Raw genomic sequence first — 25570 nt, 5'->3', positions numbered from 1 at the left:
TCATTCTATATATACTAGAGAGACCTGCCAGAACTGCTGTTTGCTTTCTTTTGCACTCTTTTCTTCCCAATGAATGATAATTTTTTTTGTCTCCTCTAACACTGGATGCAAGAAACTTAAATTATGTTCGTCACCTCTGACATATACTTAAAGAGGGTATCAGTGATCTGTCTGCCCAACCCAGACCCATAAAAATTCTTCAGATATTAAAAAAAATGCACATTATATTGAAATACATTGAAATGCACAATACATTGAAAAATCTGGTTTGATACACACATGAAGATAATCACGATACAAAATATTTACCCTATTAAAAAAAAAAGCCTTCGGTCTTTCCCCACAATATAGGTGTAATGTCTTTTCCACCAAGACAAGCAACACTGACGGCTATCATTTAAGTATGCCAGGAACTGCCATTACTGTCAGTAACCCTATCAATTAAATCCAAAAAGATTATGCAGCAAGGTGTTTTAAAAGGATTCAACAGCCCATATTATCAATGTCTTTTACAAAAAAAAAAAAAAAAGTACAATGAGAGCTGAATCAGTGTCAGTAAGGTGGAGAGTATTTTCTAGTACATTTTTAATATGAACAGGTTCTCAGACAATGCTCTGTATATAGATTTATCACAGATTTCACACATTCTCATTAAGTTTAAATGCTGCTTGGAACACATTTTGTGTCCAGGCAAGACAATTGAGTTACTAACTTAAATCCTGTGAGTACATCACATTCCACCCTGAACATTACCCAGAAACAAAGCATAACACTGCAGTTGCAGAAACTTCATGGCACAGCGTAATAATAAACAGAATAGCTCAAAATATTTTGTGGTACTGCCAAGTTTCAGGATAAAATAAAGTCCTTTTAGAAAAAAAAAATCTCCTTCTCAATAGTTCTGAAGATCAGAAGTCATCCAAATGTGAATAGTACAGCATCACTGCCAACCCAATCAGAACACAGGTACATTTCCAAAGAGTTTGAAGAACAGCATTTTTTTAGAAGGGCACCAAGAGTATAACTTTAAAACACCTATAAATACAAATGCAGTAAATCCCAAGAGGATAAAATTTCAGAAGATGAAACCACACACATACTGTCTTCAACCTCTGATGTGAATGTTAAAAAGAAAGGACTATATTCACTATTACCAAGCTAAGTATTTCTATTATTCTAACAATAATGAAAAATATGAATAGTAGGATGGAACTAAAGCCTATATTCTTACAGTGACAACTTTAATTTCTACTTGACAATCGCAAGAAAAAAAAAACAAACAGTTGCTTGATAAGGAAATAAAAGAGAATAAGGAATGGCATATGAAATCTAAATGACTCCATTCAGTTTACAGAAATTGATACTCTGACCTGTTCCATCACTATCTTGGAGATAAAAGTCCACAGGAAGGATTTCATTGTGTATTAACTCAACTGCTTTTGAATGTTAAAGTCACTGCCATTCTTAGATATGCCTACAAAATTATATGCCCTAGGAAGATAGAGTTCCAATGTTTTCAATTATCTCAGAATCACCTGGCAGGAAAAAAAATGCATGAATACTCTTTCTACATATTACTTTATCATGAAATGAATTCTGGTTTCTTTACTTCTTTGAGGATATCTAAATCCTTTTTCAGTCTGAAGAGATACTGCCTTAGAGTGTAGTAGTACAAATCCGATTTAAGAGCATATGTAACTGTGCTACATTTTAAGAAACAATTAAATACCTTTTAGTAACGCAGCTGACTCCTACAGAATAGTGTTATTACAAGGGCATGCAACAACAATAAATTAATTATATTGTGTGACTAACATGAATGACGGTTCTAGTAGCCCAAGTCATGTTTGCCCAATTCAGTACAGAGTTTACAGACTTCTGAGCATTTGCAAAACTTCTGAAACTGTTGCAGAGCTCTTCATGCACCTTACATTTCATGTCGAAAAGCACTACAGGCAGTAATAGCAACTCCCTGAATGATTCACTGAGTTTTTCAAATAAACTGTCTCTCTGCTATTACTGATCATGTTAATTTTTTTTTAGACATCTCTTTTTTCCTATCTGAGCTCATGTGGATCAACTGAAGACAAGTTAGTCTTGCAGAAACATTGTTTATAATCTCATCTTCTAGATCCCTTATCTAAGAAACCTGCTACCACAGCAAATGAGCTTTCTTAGAGCAAAGTATATTTACTTGCTGAGGAAAAAAAAAAAAAAAAAAGGCGTAGTAAGTCCAATTTTATTGGTCATTGAAGGTGACCTATTTAGTCAACCAACAAAATCTAGGGCATTTTTGGAACATAGATACAGAAGGCATTTGTAGTAAAGATACGGTGAATTCTACATTTCAATACATCCATGAATTCCCTTGATTAAAATGGATCACATTACGTACTTTCTAGGATAAATGAAACAATTAACTCTTTCTCGTCATTTGTGTGTTGTTTTTTTTTTTACTTGAAATTTAGTGTAGTTTGGTTTTGTTTTGTTTTCTTATCATTGATAGATAGGAGGAGCAACCATCACATCCAGGTGCTGCCTCAATTGCAGGGATCCATTAACAGTTCTCAGAAGATTCAGTACACCCAGTAACAAATTTTATTCTTCAGTTCTCCCATAATTTAACAGCTTTATTTAGCTTCCATTCATTTCTATTTATTTATGGCAACTATTGTTATCATGTGTGGTTTTTTTTTTCCTTCAAATAGAGTAAGAAAGCTTTTGAGGCAAGCAAATCTCGAATTGGCATATGGACAACTGGGAAATTAGGGAAGAGTCTTTAGATTCTGGAGTCACACTTTCTGAAGAAAAAGAATCCCTACAAAATTTTACCCCAAATCCCAGGAACTAAATTAGTGGTAATGGGTATATGGATCATATGAGTTAGATCTTTATTAGAATAAGGGATATAATTTCTAAGAAGGGTACAGTTCTTTTGTACTGGTAATGTATTTGACACTAAATATCTCAAAAGCAACAGTGGGATACTTCGCAAATTTTCTATAAAAGCATATCTGTTTGGATCAGTTTATAAATCAGTTTATTATATATCAGTTTATAAAAAAAGGGTTTCTGGTGAACTGCTCAAGCAGTGATCTGGAAGTCAGAGCTCTCTGAGGTTTGATTACTATCACCAAATTCTTCAACTGCGACTTAAAAGAAATTATTTTGAAAATACATGCCTACGAAGCACTTCCACTGACTAAGAATAATTTTGCTACATGTAAAGGTACTTTTTAATGTAACATCAGTTTTCTTTGAAGGTTGCCACACCCTGGAAACATATGACAATATCTTAGATAAATTACATGCAGGAAATTAGGAATTCCTAGAAAAGTGAGTTATTGCCTCTAAGCATAATGGTTTGCAGATTCATGGGAAACACTAACCTTACAAACCTGTCCACAACTGCTGGGTCTATGGAGGGTCTGTGGAAGAAGAAAATCACACTTCTTTATCTCAGTTCAGTAACTTCAGAGAAATGCTCTAGGCTTTTTGCTCTGGGTAATGTTGAAAAGATTACATAGAGCAAAAAGTTAGCTTTTAACTACAATCATAGAAACTAGATAATAAATATGAAAAAATAAAATAATAATGACTTTCATATATTATATCTGACACACCAAGGTTATTCCCACCAGTCAGGCAATGACTGATACTTCTTAAGCATCTTTAGGTTTTTAGATTGAGATTGCAGCTCAAGCAGCAAATATCACCTTCTCAACGCTGCCTCTAAAACTGAATTCTAAAGCTAATAGGGGGATGGGTTGAGAAGCAGCTGCTTTATTTCCCTTTGTTAAAAACAGAATCCTCCTTTCTTCTCCCTTAAAAAAGTCAATCTCCTATTCTTTTTTTTTTTTTTTTTTCCACCCAATGGGAATATAATTCCAGGATTTACCTTTCTTTACACCAAATGGCTTCAACAATTTGCATTCCCAATCCCCCCTTTTTGTGGCTATAGGATTTGCAACTTCATTTAACGTCTAGTATGCATTAGCACACATTTAAAGTAAATGAAACATTCAGGGATCATCTCAGTAAGGAGAGATCAGTCAGTTGAAATTTGCCTTTACAATATATTGTACATCACAATTAGTTATCACTGTATATACAGCTCTTCAAAGCCACACTTTCAGCTCTTTATAAAAAGCACGTTAAGTCACTAATACCAGAATACTTGCATTGAGAAGTCATTATTGAACCATCTCCTACTGTCAGTAGAATACACTACTTGGACTCAGTTCTACATAAACAGAAGCTGTGATTTCCAAAAACTGGTTGTAGCTGTCTGATCCTACTCTACCCAGTTCCAGCAGAAGCTGGGTAATAAGCTGAGCTAACATCTAACAGTACAATTAAATTATGTTATTGTGGATTCTAACAGACATGGTGACAAATCAAAATTTAGCACCAACTGACTGTGCTATAAAGAGCATCGCTGCCTCCAAGAGAGATATTTGATGCACGAACCAGCTCCTGAGCTGCTCAGTTTTCGAGCTGCTCAGTTTTCAATCTGGAGTGTTTGCTTAGGCAATGTGATGCACTGGCTGAAAACAGCAACGCTTTCAAAGCTGATTCACGATCAGACAAGAAGTTTGGTGGGCTGGAGGTGGTAACAACCTACAGTATGTGTCACAAACCTGAATTTACTCCAGTAAAAAATCCCACAGAACATATCTGCCATGTGCGTGTTTGCTTTGCCTTGTCTGATCTCTCTTCTTCCTCTTATAACAGGAGCTGGAGCAGAGATTATTCTAAGAGAAAGACTAGTTACTTTAGCCAGCTAATGCACTGGCAGAGGATTTCCCCAGACAGCAGAAATATTGTTTTACTTAATCCCCACAAGCAAAAATGTTATGGTCTTTCTGCATTATCAGAAGTCCCGTGTTCTTAGCAGACTGGAGAACTCAGACATTAATTTTCCATTGCTTTGTACTTATTATACTTAGTATTTACAATGATAATACCACACATTACAAAGTTTCATGAATCCAGTAGTAGACTTATTTCAAGACTGCTAAACTAAGGATGTGAAACTGATATTTATATTTAAAAAAAAAGACATTCTTTGTTTTCTTTTTAAACTATTCAAAATATTTTCTCTTAACTCAGCAAAGAAGTTAATCCATAGCTCAGAAAGAATTAGAAACTAGAAATTATGTTTTCATTTTGGTTTGCTTTTCCTTTCACTGTGAAACAAATTTTACTGACCAAATTTTAGAAACCATCTGTCTTTCCACTATAATAGCTTTTAATTTCAAGCAAATATGACAGCTCTCAAAAACTTTCAGTTCCTTCAAGTTTAATGAAAATTGGTAATTAGAGACAGAACTTAAATTAGTATTGTGATACAGACACAGACAGTTAAAATTCAACAGAAATGGCTCACATCCACCTCAACAGACAACAATCAGCTGGTGAATCAGCACACATTTTAGGGGGAACATTAGCACATGCCCAGCCCTGAAACTGCAAGGATGAACTATTGTGATCCTGGTTAGAAAGGTTGGGTGTAGTATGGAACTGAAAATAATAAAATTTGGAGGGCACAAGGGAAGTAGAATACAAAACCATAGGAAGGTAGTAAATGTCACCATTTATGGAATAACTTGGATTTTTTACAAATATAATACCAAACAAAATCTTAGTGGGAAAATTGTAGCCCACTGCCCTGAGCACCTATCCATCCTATAGAAATAAAGGAACTGCTATGTCAGAATAAAGAACAGATATATGATATACAACACATCTGAATTTCTAATTTAAATTGTTTTGATTGCTTGGATATATTATCAGTGTTCCGCACATTACAGGAAAGAAAGAAAAAAAATATATATATACACCAAAAATTGCAGAGCATTGTATTATGAGAATTAAATCTTTTTCATATCTCAACTATTCATCAAACTTTTCCTTTGGGCAGGATATTAAGATTGTGTGTTCTTTTTATTTTTCACCCCCCAAAAAATCCAAACACCAAATCACAAAGAGTCTTCCTCTCATGGAAATACCTATACCTGGTTTTCTTATGGTTCTCATTTTATTTAATTACTGCAAGAATATTCCATAGAGATGTTACAAAATAATATCACACTGCATGAAATTCATATATTCAATCTATTTGTGTCACTCTTTAATTTGATTCACAGTATTCTTTTTTTTTTTTCTTTTCACTTTTTTTTTTTTACATTAACTCACTGCCTGCCTTTTTCACATTGTACTATCACACACAACACCAGCTGGCTGGCTAACACTGATTTCCTTCATTTCTTCTTTGTCAGTAATACAATCAGACTTTCAAGGATCATGTTCAGTGGATGCTAGAAATGCATATATATATATATATTTATAATAAAAGATTGTGCCTTAAATAATCTTCCTGTATGTCCTTGAAGGAGGTTATGGCAGACAAACATAATAAATAGTGTTACACTGGTTGGTACAATACAGCTTTATCTGATGCATTACTTCAAAAACTTTTGAAACTTAACAATCGAATAGTTGATTTAATGTCTTCTATACAAAAAGCAATGTCTGCGCAAAACTCTCCAAACTAAATGCCTTGTCTTCCCTGTCAAGTTATCACTAATTCAGACATGAAGCCTCAAATGACTAAGGTCACAATTCTTAAAACTTATGCAGATTCCTCCTTATAGAAAGAAAAAAAAAAAGTCTCTTGGCTTAGTCTCTCCAGCAAATGACTATTAGAAAATAATTCCATGTAGGACATTTTGACATACAAATCTAAATTTTCATCTGTTTCTCCTGAGCTATAAGAAAAAATATATATATATGAATTAGACTCTAGGTCTTTATTGGCTTAGATGACATGAGGAGTAAAAGAATTAAGGAGTATGTATAGGATATTAAAAAAGAAGCTGTATGTTCACATCTTTCATAGAATAATAGAACGCTTTGCTTTCAGTGGCTCTGGTTTTATGTAATAATTCCTTTGCTACAGAACTGAATTATAAACTGAACTGAGCTATAAAGAAGATATAAAGCTGTAATAATTCATCTTGGACTCTTAGATCTCCATTTTACTGAAACAAAGCCTTTCTTTAAAGTAGTTATTTTTAAGTAGTTCTCAACTATTAAATGATTAGATCAAAATTTAGAAGCAAATCTTGCAAACCTCATCTACTTCCAAAAATCTATATAATGTAGTCTGACTGATGCAGATTTAGTGAAGAAAATCCAAAATTGTACTTTTAATTATTTGTTCTTTTAACATTTTCTTCATTCTACAGTACCAAAATGTTAACTCTATTTTCAGGAGCTTACCGCATTCTATTTGGCAGCTGAAATACATCACAGAAATCTCTATTACTCTTTTATTTTTATTTGTGCCGAACAGATTTTTGCTAATTGCTGTAGAGACATACAATCGATACAACAATATTCCAAGAAATCAAGATTTATACACTACAGATTTTAAATTTTCCTCTATTTTGTTACCTCTTCTTCACTCTATACTTTTCTGCTTTATGTTTTTTCCAAAATGGTTTACCCATCCAACTTCCTAAATATATTCTCCACATAAATTACACAGTAAAAATCTTTTTTAAAATACATTTTACAAAGAAAATTAGTTTTATGTTATTGGAGTTTAATAACAGTAGTGGGTTTTGACCCTGTCTCAAAAGGTATAATGTATATTTAAAATCCTAGGAAAGACTATTCAAAGTAAATGTTTATTTTTAAATAAATAATTGTAGCATTGTTTTCTTATGGCTGCTCATCTAAATCTCCAGTCATGGCCTTAATGAGAAGGCAGATGTCTAGTTCTAATTCAAGTATCCTAATACTGCAAAGATAGCAGATAAGAAACTGTAAAACAAACCAGAAGGTTACGACATTCTGATGTTTAATAAAATAAAGCAATTGCTGTCCCAGAACATCGCATTTTCTGGAAGGATTTTGGTTAGATATATAAAAATAGAAGAAGTTAGAAAATATTTCAGTAACAGCTTTAAAGAAAAGAAAACAGCTACCTGAAAAACAGCTCAAATAATTATTCAGTAGAAAGTGAATAAAGTGAAGGTACAAGATTCACATGACTGACTTAGTATGTGCATATTGCCTATATCAATAAACAAGATATCCTTTGAATTTGAGCTACCATTGTTTCCAAATACACTGAAAACACACATCCTTGGTATCCAGGAGACACAGACCGAGGAATTAAATGATGAAATAATTGTACTGTGCTATTCAAACAGCACACCAAGACTCCCTTGCAAAAAGGTCTGCTGACTATCAGAGTTCCGTACAAAGCTATTATGTATTTATAATGTTTTAGAGCCTCAGCTCTGAATCTTCCCAAGAAGTGCTGTAGAGCAGTGAATAGAGGTGGCTGCAAGGAGGCTGATTTCAGACTACATGGGTTAAGATACCTGTCCTATGGCTCGAGCTAAAACTGCAACTTGCCATCTAATTCATTCCATGATGTCAAACTCCTCTATAAGCATGCAACAATGATAAACTGGATGTAATTTAGCTTTGTTGCATTACATCCCACCTCCCTACCATGTCTTCTTCCTCCCTTCATATAGATTAGAACTATTTCTAGAAACTGTTTCAAGAAGCAGCTGACTCAGCACAATGCTATAGAGACACATACAACTTTCAGTCCTGTTAGAGCACAGTGGTCTCCCCAGGTTAGTTAGCCCACTCAAAGCATCACACGAGTACAATCAAACTACTTCCAGTTTTAAAGTTCACTAAGGCATTTATGTGACACCTCTGAGATTATTACCAAATATTTCTTGTTCTTTGTTTAAGCAGCTGCTATCTTCACTTCTGTAGTAGAGAGGGAATGAGGCAGGAAAATAGTATTCATTCCCAGTCACCCTTTTTTCACCCCTCTCACCTCCTGTTTTTGCCTTGCACTTCCTGATACCTCACACACTCCACTCCTCTGTTTCATGAAATCTAATTCACAGACATGAGAAGGAATAAGGGGAAATCTGTCAAGAATAAAAGGAACCCACAGAAGCATTTGTCAGACAGGTTTAAAGAACCGGGTAGGGAGAAACCACTGTAAGCTATGCAACCATTTTCATGCCTGACATTGCTTTGCTGTTTTCATTGCCTTCTTCACATTAATTTCCATCTTTGTTATACAAACAATGGAGAACTACCTAATGAGAGTTCTGTTTTTAGGATTGCCCAGTTATGAACATTTAATTCTGGGAATTTTTCAAGCCAAATTTTAACATGCGCAGTAGATCTTTGCATTGTAACCATTAACGCTGATGAGTCCAGCTCATCGTAGACAGCTTTCATGCAAATGCTGAGGAGGAAAAATAACCTTTTATCACCTCTCTGCTCAAAAAAAAATGTTTTGAGATAATGGCTTATTCAATCAGATGGAAAACTTACGAAGGAACTACTCTGAAGTATATGCATGTATAAAAGCCTCAGAGGACTATTATACAGATAGGATCTTATTAACAAAGTTTGTTTCTTCCATCATTCTTCCCACAAGTTGAATATTTCTATGACAGTAAGGAGGAGTGGGTAATGGTATTATTAGTCAGGTACATGAACAGTAATGAACAGAACCTTTGCTGAGCCTAAGCAAATCAGCTCTGTGGGAGCACTGGAAAACCCCAGAGAGCCACACCTGAAGGGCTACGTAGCTCATGCTCAATTCCACAGGCTGCCTCCATGCTAAGCTCAACAATACACACAGAGCTATTCAAGCTCTTGTGCTTTTCATGAACAAGCTAGGAAAAGAGTAAAATTGGAAGGATAAAATAGGATTATCTTAACGTTCAGATTCCTCCTTGTAACATATCATGTGTAATACCATAGCACCTACAACTGCAGAAACACTTGTCACCTTTGTCACTTGCAGCCTGGATAACAACAGCCTTACCATACATCAGTGCAATTATTAGTGAGACGTGACTCCAGTAACCCCTGCTCACAGCAGAATGGCAGGGAAAACAGGAGGCTAAAATAGAAGAAGTTGCACTAAATGATAAGGAAATAACCAAGAGATTGCTGAAAATTTTATCAGAAGGGAGAAGGCATGCAGATGAAATTTAGAGAAGTCCGTGTATGTTTCAGTGAGACAATAATATGATTTGCTGACAACCTGAAGTTAAAATGAAATGGAGAAAAACTCAAAAGTTTATTGCAAATTAAAGTGACAACACGTGTTAAAGATGGGCAGTAGAGCTGAGGAAGATATGAAGATTTTAAGAGGAAAAATAAATATGAAACATGCGATCTTCGACTGGTCACATTGCTTTATAATGAATGTACTGTTAGAGACTGAGAGACAACACTAGTGGAAAAAGATAGCATCAGGTAAATGCCAGCAACAAAATGCTTATTGATAGGATGAAACAACCACTGAACAGTACATTTAACAAAATAACACAGACCATTACCCTGAAGCATCTGGCTTTCAACAGTTTCAGTCAGGTTTGGGAAGAATGGTCCTTTAGACCAGTTAACATATTTTAGCCATTTATTATATCCTTAATATGGAGTACTATCAACTGAAAAAGCTCCCTGGAACTTTTTTGTATTAGTTAATGTGTTTTCCTTACAATCTACTGCCATTTAGTTCTTAAAACATGTCCCAGTCATTCATGAGTTTTGCTTTAATCTATGTAGAGAATGTATCAAGGACTGCTGAACATATGATCTATTTTCTTGCTCTTTAAATAAGACTGAAATCTGATAAATTTTACAATTCTCATGAGTTAACTGCCTATTCTTTAAATCTAATGGTGTGTGTGTGTGTGCGTGCAGGTGTGTTTCTCAATTTAATCTGAATTTTCACTCTAATACAAATTTCAATAACTATTCTTGAACAACTTCAGGTGTATAGTCTCTTATTTATGCATGCAGTCAAGTTATTACCCAGGAGTACTGACACAAACTCTAAATCATCAGTGTCATTGGGGCAAATAAAGAAAACATCACCAGTTTTAGCTGATATTGTCTGTGGACCACTTCCAACACTTTTTTTCATACCATCATAGAATAGATTGGGTTGGAAGGGACCTTACAGATCACCTGGTTCCAACACCCTGCCATAGGCAGGGACACCTCCCACTTGATCTGGTTGCTCAATGCCCCATGCAACCTGGCCGTTAACACTTCCAGGGATAGGGCATGCACAACTTCTTTTTTTTTTTTTTTTTTTTTAGAAATAACACTGTTTGCAGATCATACTATAACAGCATTACATGAAAAGTATATTGAAAAGCATGTATGAGCAATCTGTCCTTGCTCATACAAATCTGTGGGTCCAAAATATCTTCAGGGAGCAAAAAAGACATGCAGATATCTTTTTTTCTTACAACAGTATAGCTTTACCATTCCTCCTTTAGTTCTTAAAATTACCCCATTTTCTTGTCCATATAGCATCTGCTCTTTCAGTACTATGAGAAATATGTTATCTCCTAATCACAGAAATAAACAATCCACAACTTTGTTGTCTTCTGCCAAGACAAGGAGATGAGGTAGAATAAGAGGCAAGTACTCTACAGTCCTCCTCAGCAGTCATAATCACCCATTATATTAGAAGAAACACCATGCAATTCAAATGCATAACAATTCCCAAATCTTCATAAAGTAGAAAATAAAACAAAACAAACACCCACAAAATTAGAGGATAACATATACAAGCAATGTATACCTTCTATCTCTGTATTTAACTGAATTACAATAGCCTTTGAAAGCTTTCAAAATGGATTTAATAGATGGCTTTGATGTTTGCCAACACGTTTCTGTAAGCACTCCGTGGAGGGTTTTTTTGTTTGTTTAGTAGGATTTTTTTTGTTTGGTTTGGTTCTTTTTTTTTCTTCTTCTTCTTTTGTTCTTTTTTTTTTTTTTTTTTTTTTTTTTTTAAGAAATCAGCTTCTTGAAGCAATTTCCAGGACACCATCTGTCATTGTCCAAAAGTGAAATTTGAACATAAACACTCGCTGGAAAATCCTCAGAACCACAGAGTGCTAAAGAAAGGCAATCAGCATTTAACTGGTTTTGTACATAAACACCTGAATAGATTAACATGCTCATAATATGAAGCAAACAGATTTGTAAGTGTTTCCCCAGAGAATAAAAAGATCCAAGCATTTGCATTCACAGCTGCCTTCATTGCCTTTTTCTGTGGGTCAGATTGTACAGCTAATTCTGTATCTTCTGCTTTGGCAAGAGTCAGAATTTTGTTTCTGGCTGGTTATACAGCTCTTCACAGTACCAGTAAAGAACATGAGTAACACCTCAGAGAATTTTGGTGGATACTCATTCCCTTTGGACTTTAATACTTTTGTTAATGTTTAGAGTAAGAGTCTTGTGAGTCCTTAAATGCAAAGCCTATCAGAAAAAGAGCTACATTTCCTAGTTGTTAAAAATCACAACTGCCACCTTGGTAAGGTTTAAAATTTCAGATTTCCTGATAAAAATCTAGCAAGTTAGATGTAAAATACTGCAAACCTCTTTAATGTATGCTAAAATAATGTATTTTTAAATATATATATATATTTTTTTCTAATAAATACCGGAACGTTTATACACTTGATATTAAGGTCATGCTAAATAAGCCTACGAGGATGAGAATTCTGTTTACTGGAGGATAGGAGGAAGGTGAGGAAAGGGAGAAAGCAGTCATAGAGTAACTCTTCCTTTGGCCTAAAAAGCCTATTTATTGAAAATATAAGACCTCCATGGGCAAAACAGAGTCACCTCAGAATATTTTTTAACCTGCTAGTTTGGATGCAGCCAGAGGAAGCCCACATTCCCAACTATGTACTGAACTGGGCAAAAAGGAGTTTTCACCTTTGCTGAGTTCAAATCACCAGACTCAAGGAACTGTCTGTTAATTCAAATAATTCCTTATGTTGCCAGGCAGTAAGATGTATACTGAGAAGAAAAAACACAGATGCTTGAGATGAAAAGGTTTTATCCTAAACACCTCTTTCTCGTGGATATTTTTTCAAATTGTTTTTCCCTAGATTTGTCAACTCTGCTTGCATGCCTGTTACACCCTCTTCTTTGTAAAATTAATGCAGTTTATTTGGAGTTATTTGTAATTTGTGGTTTGCATAAATAAAAGAACACAAAAATCAGGTCTGTGATAATACATGATGGTTGAATTTATAGATCTTAAAAGAATTATGAACTCATAAATTCATTTTTAAGTGCTCAATAGGAGAAAGGTTAATCTGTCTAAGAGCAAAGATTAGTTATTTCTTTTTTCTTTTGTTTTGTTTTCTTCATATTAATTTTAATAGTACCTCAAAGAACACTTGCTGTTGCTCAAAGATGTTAAGAAGGCAAATGTCCTTCAGATTTTTTCTCTCAAGGTTTTCTATTTCTGCACCACAGCTGACACCTTCACTTTCCATTATCACCATGTAAATAGAGAAATGTAAACTGAAGTCTGTATGAAGTTCAGTTTATATTCGGAAAGAATCATGTACTCATTGTCACAAGAAAAACCAGATGCTTAAAATTACTACTTATTTTAGCTATCATTAAGAAAACAGGAAACAAAGTGGTGGCAAAAAATACCAGCCCTGACAACACCCTCAAAAGCAATAAACAGTAGACTATGAATTCTCATAAACATACTTAATTTGCATCCTGTTAAATGTATTTGCCTGATGATTAGAAAGAGTCTTCCCACAATTAAATTGTAATTACCCTGCTCTGCAGTAATCAATTCTTATGTATACTATTGATTCAATTTTTGGTTTCCTCTCTTTCTCTAGCAATTTATTCCCCTACACCCCTTTTCACTCCTTCCTTGATAGGCTACGTCACCTCCAGCAGCTCTTGTTCTGCACCGCCCCCCCCCCCCCCCATTTTTTTCTCTTCTGATCTTTTCAGTAAACAGACAAGGCTCCTCCCATCCGCCCAGCACTGATTTATTAACCTACATTCTAGCATTTCATCCTGCATCTACCCAAAATACCTGCATCCTAGTACTGTTCCCACCATGAAAAATTTTGTTTCAGAAGCCTATACACACATAGATTACTTCCTGAATTTCCATATTCTTCATCCTAATCCCAGCTACACACATATCTCAAAAATATATGTAATCAAAATACAATCCAGGCAAATAAAAATAACATGGGCAAAGAGCCAGGACTCAAGCCACTGAAAACAATTGCATAGTTGTAGAGAAAAATGGTGTATGCGCAACTTTTTTATATACATTTTTAACTGTTTAGAACAGACTATACTAGAGACTTGACTTTACTTTTTAGATACTGCATGTGGGTGTTCCATGTTTATAGCAATTTATTCCTAATTTTAGAAACTAGTGGAACACCTCTGGTTTTAATGCCATGTCATCCTTTGCACTGAAACCTTAGGATAGATGGAATGAATGACCCAGGCAAAATATCTTTGGTAGGTCTCTGGAAAACCTAACTGATAACTAAGAAGGGAAAGAGATACCTTATGTAAAGCATTTGTCCTTCAGATATGTGAAATCAGCACACTATGTGGCAGTAGTTCATATGGAAAACACTGTCTATTGACTTCAAAAGCTTAAGCTTTGTGACTGTTCTGCACTATTCCAGAAAAAGGGGGTTGGATGGATAAAAAAATGTGAGAATAAAGAAGATGTTAAGAACTAAAGGAGTAAATCCTTATATTCCATAATATTCTTGGTGGATAAACAGCACAATAGATCTCCTTCAAGTCGTATTTTTCCCTTCAAAAAATCAGTCATACTGTCACCTGCTGCTGGAAACCAAATGAAGGTCATTTTAGGTAATCTAATCCAAAGATGAAAACCATGGTATTGCAAATCCCACTGGAGAATAAAACAGTGAAATGGACTGAAAATTGCTCATTCCTCAATTCTGTAAACAGTCTACATATGACGCCCCAATGTAATGAAAAATACAGCAAGCACTGAAAATGTAGAGCAACTGAAGGGTTGACATGTTAGCCAGTGCAGTGCTGGCCAGTGATTTCTAGAGGGAAATACTGTCAAACTTTCCTGATTTAAACTGCGTTTGTCTATTTTGTCTTACTGCACAACAAATGTTTCTGATCTGAACAAACAGACTTACGGCCACAAGGAATTCCTTAATGTTGGGTGAAATACAAAGCTGCAAAACGGACTAAAACCTGATACCAGAGTTTCCAAAGCTTATCTTCTTAGCAGAACAAGTGTTCTTTTAGAACACTTGTCATGGAAGTTCAAGGATTCAGGGATGGTCTCTAAAATTTTAATTGGACTGGATTCTTTCTGCATAAGTTTGTTATATTAAAAGTTAGGCTTATCATAGAAATCTAATAATCAACCTTAACTAAGGAACAAGTCCTTAACCAATGGAGTACTATTTTTAACATATTCCAGGTTATTTGTACTATCTGCTAAAGAAATCTAATAAAGAAGAAGGATAGTATAAAGGAGAAGCACATAGGACATTTCATGAAAATATTAACAAATTTTATTAGCAACCATACTGTTGTCCCTGCTAACTATCTATAGAAGAGTCATATCTGACTATTAGGTACAAATAAAACTCGTATCTTTTTTTCTTCTCACTGCCACTCTATTAATATGGATTACACTGTCAGAAAATTCTAAACAGATTAAACTGAAGAATTACTTTCATTACATTGTAGGGCACTGCAATGAAAAACAAAAGGCAAGAGCTGAGTTGTTATAAAAGAAAAAATAGCAGAAATATTAAATTCTCTGTTGTTATCACCTATGTTTTCTGAAAATACTACCATTGGGAATGTGTGGATATGGGTGTGTATATATATATATTGAAATTACAGAATCTTGGGATTTGTTTTCTTTTCAAAATTACAGGTCTGTTAGAAAAACATTATAAGCAGCCACACATACAGAACACAAAAACATTGATAAATAATAAAAATTTTAAACTACTTAAAATGTTTAGCTCACCTTTCCAACAGCAGCAGCCACTCTGTTGGTCTCCCCTGCTCTTTGCTTTCATTGCATTGTCCAGCATTATGGCTGAAGGAATAGAGTATAGCAGAACCTCGCTAATTTACCTTACTAATTCACACACCTCATAATTTGCACAGAAAAATTTGCCACTTTCCCAACTTCTTAGGAAAAATCTAATTGAAGAACCTGTACAGATGGCTTCAACACCTCAAATCGTGTCACATTACTAAATATGCTATACAATATCAACTGCTCATTAGTCAATGAGTCATTCAATATACACTATTCATTATTACCATAAAAATGTAAATTAAATTTGTTTAATAAAGATAATACATTTCTTTAGACATCACCATGTACCATGGTACTGACTTGAAATTAAAAAAGGGACTCCCCACCAGTGAATTAGGGAGGCTTTACTGTACTTAGAATTGCAATGTCCTCACTGATACGTTGTTCTCTACTATTTTCTTCAGACTGCATCACATTGGCATACAGCAACTACACTAAGCTATGTCCTGTTATATAATTAAAGTGTCCTATCACTGTTTTAATTATTAAAGCTTTCTCTTCCAGAAGATTATATGAAGTTTACAGTTTCATTTTTTTCTCCTGCACAGATTTTTTTCTGCAATATAAAATACCAAGTGAAAATCAGCTCTAATAGAGTACTCTGATATTTAATGAAAACCTATTTCTCACTCAATTTTCCAAATTAAAAGACCTATTATCCATAAAAAATCATACAGTAGACCTGTGCCTCAAGCCAGAAATCAGAATCCAGATTCATTTCCGATTACCAATCTTTTAATCTAATCAATAAATCAGCTGGCTTTTCTGATCTGGTATGATGCTTGTCAAGTTTAGATCAATCACGAGTTCAATGCGACTTATATACCTCTCCAGAAAAAAAAAAAAGAAACAAACAAAAACCTGTGTTACTGCATTCAATTAATCACATTGACAATTGTGAAAAAATCTTACTGGTCTGACATCCCCACATGAGTTGGTAAATTGCCGTGCCAAGCCAAAATCCAGCATATAACACTTCCTACAGGTGCTAGGAAAACGTCCCATAGCGAAGTTAGACTAGGAAGAAAAACAAATACAGATACAGACGTATTATATATTTATAGATATACGCTTCAATCTATGTACATATTAATGCAGTTACACAATCATAGAAAACCCATGTTCTGCTTCTCTATCTTTCCTTCCATATTTTCAGTTCTACTAAACTCTCAATAAATTTGAAGAAAACATTATGAAAATCAGGCACCGAACTTACCATATCTGAACTGCTGCCTACATAGTCCAAATAGATTGTCATCTAATTTTTGTGATTTAGAATCCACTCATTTCTAGCAAGAATTTTCCTGACGTCTCACCTGCTCACATTTTTAGATTTTGGTGTTTCTAAAAACTACTGACCTAGGAATTAACATGATCATCTACACAAATGCACTAATAACATAAACGCAGAATACAGAATAAGGGGTGCAAAGTTTCTTTTCCTACATGAGTGGAGGAAAAACAGTACTTAAGGAACACAGTATGAGGTGGAAAGTCAACGAAGACTTATGGGGGTAATTTATTCTGAAAACACACAATAAGTTTTCTTATTTGCATCTGTTCATTAACATACCACATTAACCCTGTAATTTTTTTTTTTTTAAACTGCCAGTCTATGATTTTTAAATGTGTTGGTTGAATCAGTTCGATTTTCTCCCCCCAACAAAATCTCCTCAAAATGGATCACAAAATATAAAAAAGAGAAAGCAAAAAATGATTCTTTGAAATGCAATTGAAACTACACATCTGAGCAAGCTGGAAGCTTAACAGAATTAACTCCAGAAAAAAACACTTTTGTTTTTCTGCTAAGGGAATCAGTGGTACTCAAAGTTCTCTATAACTCAGACAAGATTTCACTCATCTTTGGGAAAATCAGAGCCTAGGGAAAAAATGCATCAGATAAGTCTGAAAAGAATAATATCTGAAAGAGGCCACAAACTTACATGTGGTCCAGAGAAACAACAACAACAAAAAAAACCTATGGGAGTAGTTCGGTTATGCTCTTACAAGAAAGTTATTTCACTTTTCACAATACACTGGAAAATATCACAAGGTAACAGCAAATACTCAAAATTTAATCTACCACTTCTGTGAAAGACAAAAAGAAAAAGGCTGTTTTTCTAAACTAATCAGTTTAGAAAAAAATTATATGTATCCTTATTCCTTACCATCTTCAGAGAATTCAGAAAATCTCAAATAGGCAATATGCACTTCTACAGGAATCTTTTATTTCATATTGCGTTGCTACACAGTGGACCATAATTTCCTTGCTGAGTATAAATGACAGATATACCACTTTCCTATACACATTTTATCAGGTTCTTAACTGCTAACTAGCTACAAAGCATCTCCTTACTTAAGGAAAGACAACAAACTAAGTGGGAAACATTATCTGGGTTTTGGAATTATCATTCAGAACTTAAAAATTGAAATAAAAATATGGCTTTGGACAAGGGAGCTCTTTTCAAAACATCTTATTTTTATTTAGATAAACAATCAGATATATTTAGTAGGGGACATATGAAGAGAAGTTTGAAAACAACTTATAAAATATCCTCTAATACGGTTTTTTAGAAAAACTTCTCTGAACATTAACTTAAAGAGCTGTGTAAGCAGAAGCAGCAACATTTCAGAGAAGGTACAACAAAGGTGAAGGGAAGTCAGAGACGAACTAGAAGTGCTAAACAATACTTAATGACACGTGTCTCACTACATACAATGAGCACAAGCTGGTTAAAATTTAGTGTTCAAAAATGTGACTATTCTAGATGATAAATATGCACCGAGAAAAGGATCTACAATAAAGACCAGAAGGTTACAGTAAAAAATTGTAGGCAGGAATATACATCAAGGAAGATCAGTGACTGGCTAGAATATCTTGTTGAAGAAGAATGTATAGATTCCATCTCAACAGTACTAGTTACTACTAAGATACATCAGAAATCAAGCCAAAAGCTACACAGAAAGAGCCGTAAGAAGACAAAAGGAACATTCAGGAATTCCTTTGAACAATGTAACAGTTATTTCTTAGGAGGGAGGGTTGCTTTTTTGTTTTTTCTTTTAACATATAATATAGTCTATGCTTCAGCTTGACTGACTCCAAAGGTTACAGTAGATAAGGTCCACACTGGAAAATTCATCACTGCAATACCCCAGAAAGGTAAAATGCCTGTTTCCAGCTTCTCATTAGAAATATGCAAAGAACATAATACACTATTTCCTAAAACTCTAGTGTTTTAATAATCTTCAAGATAAAAATTTTGAAGCAAAGTTTCAAGCATATAAAATCTCTTTCAGTAGAAATACAAAGCTGCAAGAGTAAATTCAACTGCTTTGGTTTTTCCCCCTAAAAACTACCGAAGTGTGTACTTAGATCTATTTAGAGCAGTTGCTTCATGTCAAAGGTTGAGGATAAAAACCAGTTGAACCTATGAATTGAAATATGTGTGATCAACATGCAAACACTTGTGCTTGCATGATGCTACAGACAAGAGTTGGAAATGTTAGCTTCCAACTTAATGAAATTGCAAGAAGGGTTAAGTACTGAAGACAATTGTGACAAAGACCAAGGTTATTACGGTTGCATTTCAATGCATTAGTAGGAAAATTCTGCCCTGATCAATAAACATTCAGTTTTCTATCCTTCCTCATTTTTTCATTTTATCATCTGGTATATAACCCATCCTTGTTTCTGCTGCCATCTAATGCCCACATATTACTTGCCTGTTTTGTTGTAATGAGCAGACTTACCGGCTTTATATCCCTGTGCAGGAATCCCACAGAGTGAATACTTTCAATAGATTCCAAAATCTGCTTCCCAAGCCGCAGAGTAGTACTAATCGTGAATGTTCCTCGAGACTGGCTCCGACGCAGGTCTGCCAAATTCCGACCCTGGTCAAATTAAAAGGACATTTGCAGAAGAAAGAAACAAAAACAAACAAAAAAGACTAATACCAATATCCACAGATAGCATAGTTTTCCTATCCTTTCTTCAGCTGTTAATGGTTGAAATACTCTTATTACTTGATTTCATATTCAGGGATAAGATATCTCAACTTATGAACACATATCCCTAAGGATCTCCAACATTAAATTTAGAATCTATTTTTGAAAACATGCATCTTAGTATCTTTCTATGCCTAAATAACATGGACCAAACTAACAACGAATGCATTTCTCCATTAGATAATGTCGTATCTGTGGCACACTTGAAGAAAGATCAGAGAGAAGATAAAGACTTCTTTACGCTCACTTCTTTATGGAAAAGTATGTAATTTATTTAATTATACTGAGATGACTTAACCAAACAGATGAAATATATACATATAATTCATGAAATACGCTCCCATGACACCACAGAACTGTTGGTCTATCTAATTAACAGATGACAAACAATATGAAATGGAGCTCACTTCCTTCTTCAGCAGCATATTCTCTAGAGCCCCCTTCTTTATCCGGCATTTGTATTCACCAAAACGATAAAGGACAATAACACCATAATCTTAGATTCTAATCACCCATTATATAGTGACTCTATAGAGATCTGGGCAATCACCAACAATATTAAGTTTAACAAGAGCAAGTGTCAGATTCTACACCTGCGAAGGGACAACCCTGGCAATATGTACGGTCTGGGGGATGAGAGGCCCTGCAGAAAGGGATCTGGGGTTTCTGGTCAATGGCAAGTTGAATATGAGTTGCCAGTGTGCCCTGGCAGACAAAAGGGCCAACTGTATCCTGGGGTGCAGCAAGCATGGCATGGCTAGCTGGTCAAGGGGAGGGATTGTCCCACTCTGCTCTGGGCCGGTGCAACCTCACCTCAAGCACTGTGTGCAGTTTTGGGCACCACAATATAAGAAGGACATAAAACCATTAAAGAGCATCCAAAGGAGGGCTACAAAGATGGCAAAGGGTCTACAGGGCAAGATGTATGAGGAGCAGCTGAAGTCACTTGGTTTGTTCAGCACAGAGCAGAGGGGAGGCCTCATGGCGGCCTGCAGCTTCCTCACGAGGGGAGCAGAGGGGCAGGTGCTGAGCCCTGCTCTCTGGGGACAGCAACAGGTCCCAAGGGAACGGCATGGAGCTGGGACATGGGAGGGTCAGGCTGGGTGCTAGGAAAAGGTTCTTTACTGAGAGGTGGTTGGGCACTGGAACAAGCTCCCCAGGGCAGTGGCCACAGCACCAAGCCTTGTTGGAGTTCAAGAAGCGTTTGAACAATGCCCTCAGACATAGGGTCTGATTTTGCAGTGGTCCCATGTTGAGCCAAGAGTTGAACTCAATCATCCGTATGGGTCCCTTCCAACTCAAGATATTCTATGATTCTATGATTTTATCCTGCCCCCCCCCCGTTTTGTTTTTTGTTTGTTTTTAATTTCATGCAAAAAGGTAAACAAAATGAACAGACTAACATGCTATGTTTTACATTATTTTCCAGTGAAGCCTTCAAAGAAATGTGTATTATCTCAGTAAACACCTTTCTTTCGATAGTCAGGCCTTTCTAAGGATACAAACTTTCTCCTTTCTGAGAGAATTATAGCAAGCATATGAAAATAAGTTGCACTGACCTGCAACTGCATGACCACATAGTTAAATCTGTCATTCCTTCCACATCCAATGAATCTACAGACATGATCTTTTCCTGAGGGAATAAAAAGAAACAAATTCAGCAACAATCAATGACAATCTGTGGTTTTATTCCTTTAAATATCTAGCAAGCAACAAGAAAATCTCCATCAAAACCCTAGAACTTAGTCATATAGCTTCTAAATATTCTCACTTCACTTGACAGAAGAATGGTTGCCTGTTTATTGTCTCCTTAGGAAACTCCCTGCCACACAATTTAAAAAGGTTTTCTTCTTAAAAAAAAAAAAAAGGATTAATTGCAATAATTTTAAAACATTCTTTTAAAAGAAACCTCTATAATTTCTGCAAATATGTAAGTGCTAAGCTATAAGTAATACCAATTTAAGTGAGATGAGCAATATTATTTTATGAAGGATTTGCAGCAAAATTCTCAAGATGAAATTCTTTATATTCATTGCTGCAGCTCCCAGTTAATGAAGTTTCATCTCAAATATTTATGACTCATTTTACGGTCACTGCGGGTATGCTGGAGGAACATGCTCAGAGAAACACATATTAGTCCACTTTTTTGCGGTCAGATTTTTATCTAAGAACTTCAGTAAGCATCCAGAACTTGGTTTGTTCAAGGAAACCCCATTTTAACTGAAGCAACAACTCCAGTTGTATGGTAAATTCTTTGGAAACTAACTTTCATAAAGAACTGATGAAATGGCAAAGGATAAAAGTAGAAAATGTACACATTATTCAAATAACCTAATTCTCTTCCACTTCAGTACAGCTACACATACCTATTACAACTTTGTAGATACCTTGAGGTCCTTTTCTCTCAGTGTGTAACACAACTGTGAGCCTGTGATTGTAGAGCAGGGGAAGAAAAAGACAGTAGTAGGCTGCACTGAATGGCTGTGCCCTTGAAAAGGTTCCTAGGGAGAGCATGAGGACTAAAGACCATTCCTCGAGCTGCACTGTATCACTACAGATAGCTCTGTGGCCCACACCAGAAGCAACCCATCATCAAATTATGATGCAGAGCTGTAAATGAGTGAGATAAAAGTCGTCGAGGTTGTGTGAGACAGAAACCAACTGAGGGAGTCTCACTCTCGCTGAGTGAGATTTGACAAATCTGTCTTCTCTGATCTGACTCTGTGAACAGATGGCCAAACAACATGATTAAATAAAATAACCATCTGTTGCAGCAGATTTCTCTTAAAAACAGTGTTTAAAGAGTTAAATGGTATTCTGATAACAAAAATTAGGAGACAGCATCACTGGCAGGAAAAAATAAATAAACAAATCAAGGATGCGATCAATGACTGAACTATAATAAATGGCCATATCAGTGAACATACTCCTCCCTCATAATTAACAGATAAGTCATACAGCTACTCACATATTTAAGCATAGATCAGGGTCTTAAAAGAGCTTCTTTGAAGTTTTTCTTTATTCACTGCACTGCATACCTATAAAGTTATGACTAATTTCAACCCTGCAATGAATGACCACACCGTTTTAATTTTCAAAATTTCTCGAAGCAAAAATAATAAAAAATAGTACATCCCTGCAATTCTGCCAAAAGTTATGCTCACTTCAGTTTCACAGTTTATGTGAAATAAGATTCTAATTCAGAAACACTCTGAAGTATGATCATAACCATGAGAATGTGCATAGTTCTAGGAAAGACTGACAGGTCTGTTTTGCTTTATTGGGACACATTACACCTGCTTATTTCCTCCCTAAAAGCCTGTTTTTTCACAAATTCCCCAGAAGTTATATATGATAATAAATATATATATTTAAATAAGTCAGCTCCACACATCAAGAGAAGTCTGAACAATACTGTCAGTTCATGCCAGCAGTGAGGTAAACACCATATCTTTCATTACATACTATTCACAGATCAAACCTGCCTGATGTTTGCAAAAAAAAGATTTTTATGACAATTACATTCATTCCTCTGATTTATGTCCAAGATAACTAGAACAGCTTGAAAGTAAGAGAACATTAGCCCTTTGAGAACAGAATAATAACTATATATATATACATACATAGTTACATACACACCAAAAAAAGGATAGAACGAGATAAAAATTGGTATCAGAGGACATACACTATTAGAAGGTAGTTATAAAAATATCCTAAGAAAATTGTCTACATTTTCACTTTCTCTGAACCTGTGAGTCTCCAGAAAATATATGTATGTATATCAAAAGTAAGAAAAAAAAATCTGTGCAATAAATGAAGCATTTAATAAAAAGTATTCTTCAAGAAGCAAAGACAAAGTTTTTTTCTACTCCCCACTTTGTCCATTTTTCTTCCTTCTGCAATAGATTTTTAGCTCTTACACTCTAAAAACATGCAAAGGTAGATAAATTAATAGAAATGGCTTCTAGGAACCAAGATTTTATGTGAACCAGTTTTCTCTACCATAATGCAACATCTTATTTGATTAAAATCCTTCAAGCATGGATAAAAATATACACATGTAAAAATTAAGTTACTTATCTGTGCAAACTATAGATCTCAATACACCCATGAAGTTTACCGTTGACACATTTGTTACTGAAGCCACTTTCCTGATCATCCGCAATGTTCCCTATCTAAAGGCAGAACAGTTACACTTGCACAGCAATGACTGACTAACAGTCACTGCTAGCATTACTGTCGTAAAAGCACAGGCTTTTTTCTTTTTGTTTGTTGGTTTTTCTTCTCTCCCCGCCCCCCCCCCCCCTTTTTTTTTTTTTTTTTTGGTATTTTTAAGATGTGTAAGAGAATGATTAGAGAGAAGAATTAAGGAATAATCTAGATTCTTTTCTCATAAGGAAGGTTGTCAAAAGAACGCCTTCCAAAGAACTTGTAAAGAAATCAGGTTTTAAGTTATAATGAAAACTTCCATTTATTATTTTCTCTGAAAAAAATAACATTGAGAAAATAAATAACAAAAAGTGAGAGTTCTTTATTTGGATTTTACATTATTTGGATTATTTGCCTCATTATTCCGTTCTTTTCATCTAGACAGCATTTCCCAGGATTCAGCAGAACTAGAGACTTTTCCACAGGAAAACTTCAAAGATATACTCCCAAAGGAAGAACGATACGAAAATTATAGCTTCTGTAAAGCCCTGTAGCAATAATGACAAATGCTTGTCTCAGCCAAAAGGTAAAAAGACTGTAAGTTTTTAAGGAAAAATAAACTTTGCAACCTTTGAACTCACACTTCACTACACTTGAATTCAAAGTAGAAGGTTATACGCAACATTTTAAATACAAATTGAACAACATGAATGCCATAAATAAGTAAATAGGACTTCAGGTACGCAGTTGGATACGGGCTACATTTTTACAAATACATTGGCATCGTAAAGTAAGCAAATTCCACAATTTTATTTCAGATATTATTTCTCTCCTGTTTCATCTATACTAATAATGGAATGAGACTTATGTATACAGAAAAAAAAAAGTAGAAAAATTAATTCTGAGCATTTAAAAACCTAGGATATACAAAGTATTTTTTTCTTCAAAACTCACAATTTCTAAAATAATTTCTTTCAGCAACCCTGGCCAATGGTTTCTAAATTTAGGATTGGTGTCTCTGAACTGGAAAAGCTACAATTCAAAGAAAACTAATACAGACCCCCCTGAAGCTTCTTGCTCAACTATGTAATTAATATTAGATGCTATTGTGAAAGTCTTTAAAAAGACATGAACGTAGGAACAGTTAACACTATCACATGTGACATGCTTGCCCTCTTAAATCTATAGAGGCTGTCAATTTCTGTTGCAATGTAACCTCTATAGCTGATTAGGCAGCACCATATGTCATGCAGATTTTGTTTTATTCGAACTCGGAGTTGGAAAAAAATCTGGCTGCTGACAGGGACTGATATATCAGTCAAATCTTCCAGATTCAACATAAATTGTTTAAAGAAAAAAGTCACCTTTGAAACTTTATTTTGAATCTTGTATATCATATATATAATACATACAGCAGTGAAGAGATGCCAC

The 25570-nt window shown here is 34.9% G+C and overlaps 1 protein-coding gene across 8 annotated transcripts in view; it reads right to left on the bottom strand.

Moving 5' to 3' along the window:
• The window catches only part of TTBK2 (tau tubulin kinase 2), a 91475-nt gene that overhangs the window by 38173 nt on the left and 27732 nt on the right, over window positions 1–25570 (bottom strand). For 5 of the 8 annotated variants that reach the window (XR_014584843.1, XM_083837536.1, XM_083837532.1 and 2 more), the window contains exons 4-7: window positions 21550–21623; window positions 19736–19876; window positions 16898–17002; window positions 3390–3428 (exon numbers count right to left, since the gene is read on the bottom strand). Coding sequence is in view for 6 of the 8 variants with exons in the window: in XM_083837536.1 (XP_083693662.1) it covers window positions 3390–3428; window positions 16898–17002; window positions 19736–19876; window positions 21550–21623 (359 nt within the window). In the remaining 2 variants the exon portion in view is untranslated. Of the gene's footprint in view, window positions 1–3389; window positions 3429–15907; window positions 15965–16897; window positions 17003–19735; window positions 19877–21549; window positions 21624–25570 lie in introns of those variants that run through there. The other 3 variants (XM_083837535.1, XM_083837537.1, XM_083837538.1) reach the window with 2 other exon arrangements.

This window comes from Anser anser (assembly GCF_964211835.1).
Source record: "Anser anser genome assembly, chromosome: 5".
NCBI lineage: Eukaryota > Metazoa > Chordata > Aves > Anseriformes > Anatidae > Anser > Anser anser.
This window is presented reverse-complemented; position numbering and strand designations above follow the sequence as displayed.